This window comes from Sarcophilus harrisii, chromosome 5, assembly GCF_902635505.1.
Source record: "Sarcophilus harrisii chromosome 5, mSarHar1.11, whole genome shotgun sequence".
NCBI lineage: Eukaryota > Metazoa > Chordata > Mammalia > Dasyuromorphia > Dasyuridae > Sarcophilus > Sarcophilus harrisii.
In genome coordinates this window covers 133,753,984-133,766,645 of record NC_045430.1, presented here as the reverse complement: position 1 = coordinate 133,766,645, position 12,662 = coordinate 133,753,984, and the positions used below count along the sequence as shown (strand labels likewise).

Here is a 12,662-nt window from a genome sequence, read left to right as displayed (position 1 = left end):
CCCTAATCCCCTCCGGCCAAGGTGAATTCTGGCCTCCCTCCCAGCCCCGGCGAGAATTAACCGACGCACTTTCCCTGGACACCCCACTAAACGCTGCTCAGTATTCCCTATCTCCGGTTAAGCTGTGAACACCTCCGAAAAAGGACCTGGCTTAAGGCATCTGTCTCCCCCACACTCAGGAGATCAATAAATAATCGCTGAGTGAATGGCCGTATAGGAGATAGACCAAAACAATTGGGGATAGATGCTGCATTCCTTTTTTTTTTTTTTTTTTTTTTTTTGCCTAAACGGTCCCACTGAGGGCAGGTAACAGTTGCATTTTTGTCTATATATCTCCAGCGCTTACTGCAGTGTGTCCGGTGCTTCATAAATATTTATTAATTAACTGAGTGTAATTTGCAGACCACTAAAACTATTTTTTAATTTAATACGTCCCTTGTGGATGCCTATTTTATACCTGTTTCTATTCAATCTTGTTCCAAGTTCTTTCAAGACAGCTTCAAGGGCAAAGTTCTGTACATTTCCCTTTTCCCAATAACCCCTATTTTCTGGTATCTGATACAATTAATAAAGCATAACCTGGAAGATTTGCTGTTTGGCTCTCATTCTCTTGCAAAGTGGATTTGGAGTCAGCAAATCATTCTCTTTTTCTTTACCTCTCTTTCTCTCTTGCCCCTTGATCTTTTCCCTTTTCCTTCTCACCCCTTTCCCTCCCCCTCTCCTTCCTTTTTCCCTGCTCCCTCCTTTCCCCGTTCCTTCTCTTTCCCTTCCCTTTTCCCTACTTTTTCTCTCCTCTGTCCTTTCCCCCTCCCTCCCCAGAAATAAAGTGAAGGAGTTTGATTTGATGACCTCTGAAGCTCTCTTGCTGCATTGCAACACAATCTCTCTCTGTGAATGTCTCTAAATTCTTCAGTCTTGACTAGCAAGTCCTTAGCTTTTCACAACTATAAACCTCTGTAGAGCAGAAAGCAGAATCAGCGGAGGAAAAGATCAGCTCAGTAGGGACCTGTCCCACAATTAAGTATTATACGTTTATATCTTGTTGCTTTTTTCCTCCTTTAAAAAAAAAAAAAAAAAACTTTTTTTGTGGGAGGAGTGAGGCAACTGGGGTTAAGTGACTTTCCTGGGGTCACACAAACTTGAACCCAGATCCTGATTTCAGGGATGATGTTCTATATATCTTGTGCTTTTTATGTTAAGTTTCTGAACTGTAAAATATGTTTTTAGATTTTTATTACATAAAAAAATTGTCCTGAAATCTAAAAGTCTGCAACATGATATGGTGTGAGCATATTATATGCTTTTCAGATTTCAAAATTGCAATAGTATTGTAAAAACGTTAGACATTGTGACCTAGTGAATAGAGAGCTGCCCTTTAAGTCATAAAGATTCTGGGTTCAAGTTAGTTTTGGTATATTGAACCATGAACCTAGATACCGGATCATTGCCTTCTCTGTATTCTAGGAAATGTTCTAATACTTTGAGCCAGAGATAAAGTGCTAACCTGTGTTAGAGGTAAAAAGAATCTTCCTCACTCAGGAGTTCCCTATGCCAATGAAATCACAGCTTATATCTATCACCAAAATAAAAAAAGTTAAAAGTTCACAGGTGAAGAATAAAGATTATATCTATCAGACATGATCGATGTGTCATTTTATTAATTACTTTGCTCAGAGTACTGAGAAATATCAACCATATTTTTAAAAGAACCAAAACAGATTTTAATATAGTTATGATCTTTACATTGCTTCTCAAATCAAATCAAAAGACAAAAGATGATGTATTTATCTCATGGTGAAAATATTACATATTGTCATGTATGAAATTGTACTCTTTGGGATCATAAAAAATGGAAGAGAACCCTCATGTACAAAAATGTTTATAGCAGCTCTTTTAGTGATGACAAAGAATTAGAAATCAAGAGGATTCCCATTATATGGAGAAATGTTGAACAAGTTGTGATATATGAATGTAATGGAATACTATTTTTCTGTAAGAAATGAAGAGCAGGTGGATTTCAGAAAAACCTGGTAAAACTGACATGAACTTGAGTAAAGTGAGCAGAACCAGAACATTATACACAGTATAACAACATTGTGGGTATAATCAACCTTGATAAAATTTGCTCTTTGCAGCAATTCAGAGAATTATAAGACTCATAATAGAAAATGTTATCCACATCCAGAGAAAGAACTATGGAGTCTGAATGCATATTGAAACATATTGTTTTCACTTTTTTGTTGTTGTTTTCATTCTTATGGTTTTTCCCTTTTGTTCTGATTCTTCTTTCACAACATGACTAATGTGGAAATATGTTTAATATGAATATACATGTATAACCTATATCAGATTAATTACCATCTTGGGGAGAGGTACTAGGAGGGAAAAGTGAAAATAAAAATCTTATAAAAGTAAATGTCTAAAACTAATAAATCTTTTTAAAAGAAAAAATGTACTCTGCGTCCTGTTCTTATGTTTATAGCTTGTTTTCAAGACCATATTGTACCTGTTCACTGGTATGCAAGTTTTTACAATTTGCTTTTTGGCTAAAAATACTCTTCCTGTTCTCATCAAAAAAAAAAAAAAAAGAATTACCTTAATTTCCATGAACTTCGGAATAGGGTTTCAGTGTTTCAGATGTTCTCTTTGGCAGAGTACTTAGTGTTGCCAGAACCAGGCTGAATAAAAAAATTAAAATGAAGGCAGAATAAACATGGGCTAGGTATCCAGAGTAAGAGGTAAAATTTGAATTGCATTGTCCCTCCCCCCACCTCAAGGTTAAAATAAGAAATTAACATAATATGGCAGTCTAAAACCAGAGCCTAGGAAGTGGAAATTAGGTGAAATCTGCATATTTCAACTAGTTTCCTTGCAGGAAAGAGGAAACTGCTATCTGTCCCTTCTTGGTGGAACATGAAGCAATGATGAAAATTATTGGATTTTTAAAGGAGAATTCCTAAATAAATATATCCATTTTAAAAATGAAAACAAAGTTCAAAAAGACTAATAAAAATGAGATTCAATTTAATCACATTATTTACTGACCACTTCACCACTGCCTGCAAACACATGTATGTGTCCCATATCCTAGTCTAGAAAACCCTTATATGACTCCCATCTTGATAGCTATCTTCCTTTATTTCTCTTCCTTTCTTCGGCTAACCACCTTGAGAAAACTCTCCACAAAGAGTGCCTGTAGTGTTCTGGTTAGTTTTCTGGAGGTCTCTGGACCAGCCTTCCTTTCAGCAGAGTAATCACCATGGGAATAACCAGAGATAAAATCCAAAACTCTTTATTGTCTCCTTCACAGTCTTGTCTCCTTGCCTGGGGCCTGGGCTAGCTTTCTGGAGGTCCTCCCCAATGTGTCTTGGTTTCTGTTGGGGAGGCAGGAGGACCACCACAATGATTTCTGTCTTGAAATTTCCCTGAGTCCGGGAGCTTGTGCTCCAGCCTCCAACCTCCATCCACAAAGGTGAGAGATGGAATGAATGCCTCTGGCCGAGTTTTTCTCAGCTTATATACTCTATTATAATTACATCATCATAGGTGTGAATCTTGTAGAATTATATTAAGTACCAAGTACATGTACTGAACTAGAGACCTATTAATCACCATGCTAAACTAGATAACCATTGTCTCATCAATTCCACTAACTTAAAACCTTATAAGAATCCTTGTTTCAAGTACAGAGTTCTGGCTTGACTTCTTTTCCTCTTACTCTCTTTTTAACTCACTATAATCAGATTTCCAATCTGAAACTGTTCTCTCCAGAGTTCTGAATGTTCTCTTAATTGAAAAATCTAATAATCTTTTCTCAGTCTTCATCCTTGCCTTCTTTCCTTTGATATTCTCTTATCAGTCTCTTCTCCTTGATCACGCTCTTCTCTTTAGGTTTTCTTGAAACTACTCTTTCCCGGTTTTTTTTCCTACCTCTCTGATCATACCTTTTGTTTCCTTTGCTGGACTTTTATCCAGGTCATACCCACTAGGATGTTCCCCAAAGCTTAGTACTGCGCTTTCTTCTTTTTATATGCTATAATTTCCTTTGGTAATCCCATCCACTCCTCTTCCAGAATCTCATAAACTCAATGATTGTCTCTGTGCTGATAATTCTCATATCTTCTTATCATCTCTAACTTTTTTCCTATCCTCTACATTTGCATCTCTATTTATTGAACATCTCAAATGGAATCTACTAGAGACATCTTAAATCCAACATGTCTAAAAGTAAAATCATTATCTTTCCCCCAAAACTCAGCCCACTTCCAAATTTCCCTATTACTGTCTGGGTGGAATCACTGTCCTAATCACTCGGGCTCACAGTTTTCACCTCCTTTTCTCAATTTCCCTCACACTCCTAACCCCCATATACAGTCTGTGGCCAAGACTGCATTCTACATTTGCAACATACTTTACTTCCATTAGGACGTAACACTGACATCCTTGAAGCTCTTCAACTGTCTAGACATTTTCACTGGCTAGTCTCCATACTTGAAATATTTTCCCTCTCCACCTCTGTGTCTTGGCAAGATCTACCTTCTACAAGAAGCCTTAATGCTAGTACCTTTCCTCTGTTCATTATCTTTTCATTTATCCTGTCTGTATCTTTTTTATACATAGATGTTTGCTTATTGTCTCCTTTATTAAACCATGAGTGCCTCAAGAGCAAAAACTGGATTTTGGCCTTTCTTTGCAAAATACTCTGCTCTTAGCACAGTGTCTGGCACATAGAAAATGCAGACATTGCATATGGCAGAATTATACAATACTGTATTACAAACAGGGGCAGCTAGGTGGTGCAGTGGAGGGAGTACTGGGCCTGTAGTCAGAAAGGTTCATTTTCATGAGTTCAAAATCTGGCTTTTGACATTTATTAGCTGAGTTACCCTAGATAAGTCATTTAACCCTATTTGCCTCAGTTCTTCATTTGTAAAATGAGCCAGAGAAGGAAATGACAAATCACTCCAGTGTCTTTGCCAAAAAACCCCAAGTGGGGTTGGACACAACTAAAATAACTGAACAACAAAAACTTACAAATGAGGCCAAAGTTAAGTCATTATGTATCATCATCAATCAAGATGGGCTCATGACAGATGAATTTCACATTCCTTACTGCATTTGAACATGAAGTATTTATGTAAACACAAAAGGTGTTAAATAATAATGTAGATGTAGAAGTTAAAAATAATATATCTGTTATTTCTCAATGTTTTACAAAAAACCTAAGTTTTAAAAGCTGAAATTACTCTAGAACAACTAAAATTTCATTGTCTTAAATTTTTGTGTCTTTTAAGTGAAATAACATTTCTTAATGATACATTCGGTTAAAAAAAAAAATGTGGCCTTTCCCACATTTGGCCATATCATATATTTTACAATCACTAGTGAGGAGTTACATGCAGTTTTTCAAGTTGTTATAAGAATAATCAACTTCATCTTTTAAGAAACAATCCATTAACAGAAATGTTTGTAAAATTGTGTGCCAGTTTGAGGGCAGCTCATAAAACACTTCCATATTGTTGTGAAACATTCAGGCTTTCCTATGCTAATATATTTAGGAGAGTAGCTAAACTAAAATAATTTTTTTTTCTTAGTGAGACTAATAAAGATTATTCAGTAATTAATTTATTAAGTATTCACTATGTGCCAAGGAATAGCACTGTTAGAAACTAATATCATCTATGGCAAGTGGATGGAACAAAAGGAATGTCATTGAAATCAATAACAAATGTTTATTAAGAGCCTTCCATGTACTAATCGTTGGAAATGAAAAGGCAAAAATTAAAATTCTTGCCCTCAAAGAGCTTACATTCTGTAGGGGGAAATAATATGTATAAATATACAGAAGCTAAAATAAGAGGAAAGAAGATACCAGTGAGAGACAATGAGTTGTTTTGAATGTGTTGAATTTGAGATAGCTCCAATATACCCAGTTGGTTCAAGGGACTTAGTTTACTTTAGGAAGCAATTCTTATCTCATTGTAGAGACTTAGATACTTTAAATATAATTAGATATGAAATCCATTTGTCACAGACAAATGACACATCTGATCTTTCAGCATCTTAATAATTAAGAATTCATAGGTTCATCTGATGAGAGATTGTAGAAAAAAAAGCTTATGAACTGAAAAATCCTAAGTTTTGGCTAAGGCTTAATTAGGAAATCTCAGGTTTATCAAACAAAGCAACACAAATTTTATTACTACTTGTAAGTGTATTTGAGTGTAATAGCATTTTCTTCTGAAGTTGTTATAAAAACAAAATATCTGCTTCAAGTAGTGGTTGAAAAAGATATATAAGCCTTAATATCTTCAATGACATCATATATTAAGAAACTTTATGTCCCAAACAAGTCTATCTATCAATTAACAATAGCATTATCATGGTTATTAATTTGAACATTGAAATTAAATATTTTATCAATAAATATCACATTATTTTGTTGAATTTTAAATTTTATTTGCTTTTACAATTGTAATAAATTATTTTATTGAAATAAAATATGAACTAAGAAAATCATTTGTGTAAAGTGTTTTATGAGAACTATATGGTTTTTAAAAAAGAAAAAAAAAGTTGATAAAGTTTGGACATTTCTGGAGATGGGCAAAAAGGGAAAGGAAAGGCATTCCAAAGAAGGGGATCTTAGACATGGGGACAGAGGTAGGAATCTGAAACAATGCTAAAAAACTGCCATTGGGCAAAAATTGGCCACCATCTTTCTATCTTTAATCATGGGAACATAGCATTTACACTTACATACCCAAGGGTGTTGCCAATCCCTCAAAAAACTGCTGCCTGCCCACGTTAAGAGTTGTCTGTTTCATTTAGCGATTCTTAGCCTCCTTTGGTCACCTAGGCAACAAAATTCTCTCAAGAACCATTTTCACTCCTCCCACAGAATTTCCTGATCATTCCACTCACATTAATTCTACTCCCTGGGTGTTGGCAGTTTCAAAATTTGTGGTCTGTCTATATAGGATGAACCTTACATCCTTGATTCCCCTTTGTTCCCTCTGCCAGTCTCAGCCATCCAGGTCCCATAAATGGATTTGTTGTTCTGTCATTTCAGACTCTCCATGATCTTGTTTTGGGGCTTTTTTGGCAAAGATATTGGAGTGGTTGGCCATTTCCTTCTCCAGCTCATTTTACTGATAAGGAAACTGAGGTAAACAGAGTTAACTGACTTGCCTAGCAATTCCAATAGAATAGGGATGGAAAATCCTACATCCAGATCCATCCACATCCAGAGAGAGAACTATGGAGACTGAATGTGGATCAGTATCTTCACCTTTTTTTGTTTGTTTTTTTCCCTTTTGGTCTGATTTTTCTTGCACAACATGACAAATGTGAAAATATGTTTAAAAGAATTCTGCAGCAGATTGCTCTCTTCAGGAGGAGGCAGGCAAAGGAGAGAGGAAGAAAACTCTGGAATTTAAAGTCTTACAAAACTGAGTGATGAAAACTATCTTTACATGTGTTTGGAAAATAAAATACTATTAGAAAAAAAAAGCCACACTTCAAGTAGTATCTAAGGCCAGATTTAAACTCAGGAAGATGTCTTACCAATTCCAAGCCTGTGTTCTACTCACTGATCCACCTTTTAGGATTAACTCACTAATATAATTAAGTATTTAATCATTCAATTGAGTAATTAGTTAATTAAAAATTAAATTAAAATCACCAATTCCTGATCCCTCTTAATTCTAATACCTTCCCTCCATTGATTATTTCCAAATTGTCCTGCAAATGATTGTTATCTCCCCCATTAAACTGTGATTTTCTTAAGAGCAATCACTGTTTTATGTCTATTTGTATTTCCAGAGCTTAGGACAAGCCTGAGGTGTATTAGGCATTTAATAAATATACATTAACTGAACAACTCTATTCCTTCCAGTGAGATGGACTAGCACCACGATTTACCATCTGACCTGCATTTATACCTTCCATATTCCTGGGAACTGTCATCTGACCTACTGAAAAAACCTACTAACCCTGAACCCTGACATCAGCTTTGCTGTTATCCACATCTTCCCTATCCACTGATGAACTCTCATCAATGGGTTCTCTCTCTCTCTCTCTCTCCCAGTCAGAATTTGTATAACTGGAGAGTAGAGATTGTCTTCATTTCCCATATTTGAATTGAAATCCAAGGAAATCGATTCCTTGTTAATACAGTGTTTGACACATTAATAAATGCTTGTTTGATTTATTCATTCATAGTTATAACTAAATGTAAAGACTAGACTGCTTCAAAAACAAACAACTCCATTGTTCCTTCAGGAAAAAAAAAAAAACGGAGAGGCAATGTGATACAGCAAAAAGGAGTACTAGACTAAGAATCAGGAGGTTTCTAATCTTGACCCTGCCAATTTTAGGCTTATTAGTTAACATGTTTGAGCTTCAGTCCATTCTTCTGCTAAATGAAAGGAGATAACCTAGAAGATCTACCTCTAGAGTCTCTTTAGCTCCAACATACTATGATCTGTAAAGTGTGCAAAAGAAGTGATTAATATAGAAACAGGAGAGAAGAGTCAAGGAATAGGTAAGGAGGACACTAGAAGAGAATGGCAAGTTCCTGGCTGGTTCTGCTGTTAAATCCCTTCTTTATCCCTCCTTTGCTCCACATGGATGAGCTAACCATTACAAAAAGCAATGGAAGGGAGCTTGGTTCCAAAATGCATCATTTCCCTCTTTATGCTTAAGTGGTCTTGGATCCAGTATTCCTGAATCTCCATCTAATGACTGATGCTACTGGATGTGTGAGTCCAACATGAGTTGTGAATGGTGTTTATTGCCCACTCTCTAACCTGCTGCAGAAGGATAAGTCTTGGGGACTAAGTAAATTGAATTGTGTAGTTCCTAGAAACCTAGGTTCCAAATGGCCTATGTATTTTTCAATAGCCTTTGTATGTTCCAATGGCCTCTCCCACGCCTAGGTCTGGGAAAAGCCATAAATGTATACAGCTTCATGTGAATATTTTACTTTGCATTGTTTTTAAATATTCATTTAAATTTTAATCTCAGGTCCAAATTCTACAACCCTTATCCCCACCCCAAGAAGAAAAACCTGTAATAAATATGTCTAGTCGAGCAAAACAAATTCCTGCGTGGGCTATGTCCAAAAAAGAAATGTGCCTTATTTGGCACTCTGAGTCACTCATCTCTCTCGATTCAGATGGGAAACATATATCATTTCATTGATTCTATGCTTTAAATGGCTATCTACAGTATTTAAGCTTGCCTGTCCATTCTTATGAGCAAGTGATTTCTATACCAAGGACACATGACTAGGAATCAGTGAAATATAACAAGTTCAGAGAATCATGTAGTTAAACTAGTTAAATTAAATCATGTATTTAAAAAGAAACTAAATTGTTTATAAAAGAGATTCTCTTCTTCTTTTATATTATGTATATGGAAATGTCCATATAATTGGGTGTTTGTAAACTGAACACAAGGAAAAAAAAAAAAAAAACAAATCCCCATATTTTACAAATAAAGAAATTGAAGGCTAGGGAGTCTTAGATAATTACCTGAAAGAACAATGGACCCCAGGATTGGAACACAATTATCCTGACACCCGGACTAGTATCTTTTTTACTCAACCAGACTACCTGTGCTACTTATCTTTATCATATAAAAGAGATGGGGAAAGAAGGATCAAATCTTCTGGACTTAGATGTCTAATAGGGTCACAGAGTTAGACTCAGATTTTTTTTTTTTTTATTAAAGCCTTTTATTTTTCAAAACATGCATGGATAATACGACATTGATCCTTGCAAAATCATATGTTCCAATTTTTCCCTCCTTCCCCTACTCCCTCCCCTAGATGGCAAGTAGTCCAATATATGTTAAACATGAAATTAAATCCAATATATACATACATATTTATACAATTATCTTGCTGCACAAGAAAAATCAAATCAAACCGGAAAAAAAAATGAGAAAAAAAAATAAAATGCAAGCAAACAACAAAAGTGAAAACGTTTTATTGTGAACCACACTCGGATTCCTCCAGTCCTCTCTGGGTATGATAGATGGCTCTCTTTATCACAAGATCATTGGAATTGGTTAGACTCAGATTTTTAAGGAAACTTAGAAGTTATGTAATCTAAAAGAAATAGCTAACTATTAATCCCTTTTACAATTAAATAGATGAATAGTCATCCTCTCACTATTTGGAGACCTAAATCAAGGAGTACTGTTAAATTGCAAGTAAGGATCTACATTGACAGAAAGAGTTTTCTCATTAGTAAAATCACAGGCCTGGATCAAAATAAAGAAAGAAAGAAAGAAAGAAGAACAATATCAAACATATTGAAGAGCTATTAATTAAAGCTTAGTTAAGATCATTGGAAGATTCTGAACTCCTCTACTTGCCCCTGGCATATTTGTAGCTAGGAAGAGAAAGTATTGATTCAAACTTCCTTGGTTATAAAAGTTCTAAAAGTTATTGTTTAGATCTATATCCCAAAAAGATTAAAAGGAGTTGGGGGAAAGGGAAAACCTATTTATACAAAAATATTTATAATGGCTTTCTTGCTGGTGGCTGAGAAATTGAGAGGACACTCATTAGCTGGGGAAGACTGATCAAGCGGTAGTCTCTAAATGTAATGGAATATTATTGTGCTATAAGAAATGACAAGCAGGATGATTTGAGAAAAACCTGGAAAGACTTATATAAATTGATACAAAATAAAGTGAGCTGAACCAAGAGAACACTATATGAAAAATAGCAATCTTAGACAATGAAGAACTTAGCTATTTTCAGCAACAAAATGATTCAAGATAATTCCTAAAGACTCAGGACAAAATGCTTTTCCAGAGAAAGAACTTATGTTCTTTCTACAGACTGAAGCATGCTATTTTTCTTTTTGTTTCTTGTAGTTGTTGTAATTTGAGTCATATTGAATAAAATGACTAATATAGAAATATTTTACATTATTGCATAAGTATTACCTATGTCAGATTGCTTACCATATTAGGAAAAGTAAAGAAAGGGAGAGAAGAATAAAATTTGGAACTCAAAACTTAAAAAAAAAAAAAAGATTTAAAATGCTTTTTGCAGGTAATTGGGAGAAAAAGCAATTTTTTAAAAGCTTTCATGGACAACTTCCATGGACAACTTTTTTGAAGAGTTCTACATCATCCAAATTTTCCCAAAGAAGTTCTTCTGAATTCTAAAAAGGTTAATCTTTCATTTGAATTATAAACAAGTTTTTATTAATATATTTAGTTCAAATATATCACATGTAGCATGTTAGTTTTAGGTCATATACATGATGCTATAGTTGTTATGAAGAACGTATAGTGCAGCTTCCAAATGGATGAGGGATTCCCTACAGGTGAAGAAATCCTACATTTCCCTGTTGTTGGAATGCTTCCTATCAATTGTATCCATCCCCAAAATGTTTTGAGGTCTGTTTAATGAGATTCATAATGACTTAAAAGAATTTGGCTTATCACAGTGGGAAAAATCAAGTTGAAGAAAAATATCTATTGACCAGATTTTGATCTGCAGTTGTTTAGACAACTCCAATAATTAACCCATTAATAGATAAATCTTAGACAAATACTGTACATGGACCCAGAATTGAACAGAAGGAGGAGAATATGCTTTATTACCTTTAAGAAATGGTGTCATGTTTTTAACAACCTCTAGTCTCTCTCTGAAAAAAAGGGTCCATATTTCTAATTAAAGTGTTTTTCTCTTGATGGTATATGACTAAAAATTAAAGTTGTGGTGATCCCTCATGCAATCAGGTTAATTGGTCATGAAGTGAGAGAAAAAAAGTACCACATGATAACCTTTGTGCTCCATTAGTATCCATGTAATGGCAAGAACTCTTACAAGATAGCTGGAACATTAGGTGAACCTTGGTAGAAGACTTTTGTACCAATTCGGTCAAGAATTGCACAGAATTAATTAGAAGGCATATTCAGGTTACCCCTTGTGTTGTTGGAATGACTTGTCAACCTCTCAGTTTGCCATGTCCAAACTCTGTCTCTGACATATGTCTAACTAAAGGCAAGTTAATATCAAGAAAGTCACGTAACCTCCCTGGAATAAACCTTTGAAGTCATCAAATACAATCCCTTCATTTTAGAGATGGGATAACTGAAGCCCAGAAAGGATGAGTCACATAACCAGTAAGTATCTGAGTCAAAATTTGAAAACCAGATCTTTCCAACTCTAAATCCAATATCATAGCCCTTATGCATACAAAACAAACTGCAAACAAAAATTGGATTACATGGCCTTTGAGTTTCCTTCAACCTATGAACTACGAATGTACTTGCTTTCAGTTTCAGTTTCTACATCTGGAAAATGGGAATAATAAATAATTATTTATATCACCTACATGTTGAGGTTGAGATGGCAAAAAGTATGTAAAGTGTTTTGCAAACTCTAAAGAACCACATAAATGTCAGCTATCATTGTTATTTCTATTTTTATTATTATTAAGATCACAAGTCCATGGTACTTAAATACCTTTAAAGTATCTCTGAGACTCAAGTAATTTTAAAGTATACCGAGCACTTGTATAAGCAGTAAGTTTATTACCTTTATTCCCATTTTAAATGACTTGGGGCATAGTTTTATTATTTAAAATTATAGAGGTATCTTGTTATATCTTTGCCTTATGGGAAATTGTTAGTTA

General features: G+C 34.7%; 1 protein-coding gene across 1 annotated transcript in view; it reads right to left on the bottom strand.

The window, feature by feature from the left end:
* Window positions 1–6,847, bottom strand: part of TMEM243 (transmembrane protein 243) — a 72,152-nt gene extending 65,305 nt beyond the window's left edge. Inside the window, exons 1-2 of the mRNA XM_031938630.1 lie at window positions 6,761–6,847; window positions 2,596–2,678 (exon numbers count right to left, since the gene is read on the bottom strand). Of these exons, the coding sequence (XP_031794490.1) occupies window positions 2,596–2,607 (12 nt within the window). The 5' untranslated portion in view covers window positions 2,608–2,678; window positions 6,761–6,847. The remainder of the gene's footprint in view (window positions 1–2,595; window positions 2,679–6,760) is intronic.
* Between the last annotated feature and the right edge of the window lie 5,815 nt (window positions 6,848–12,662).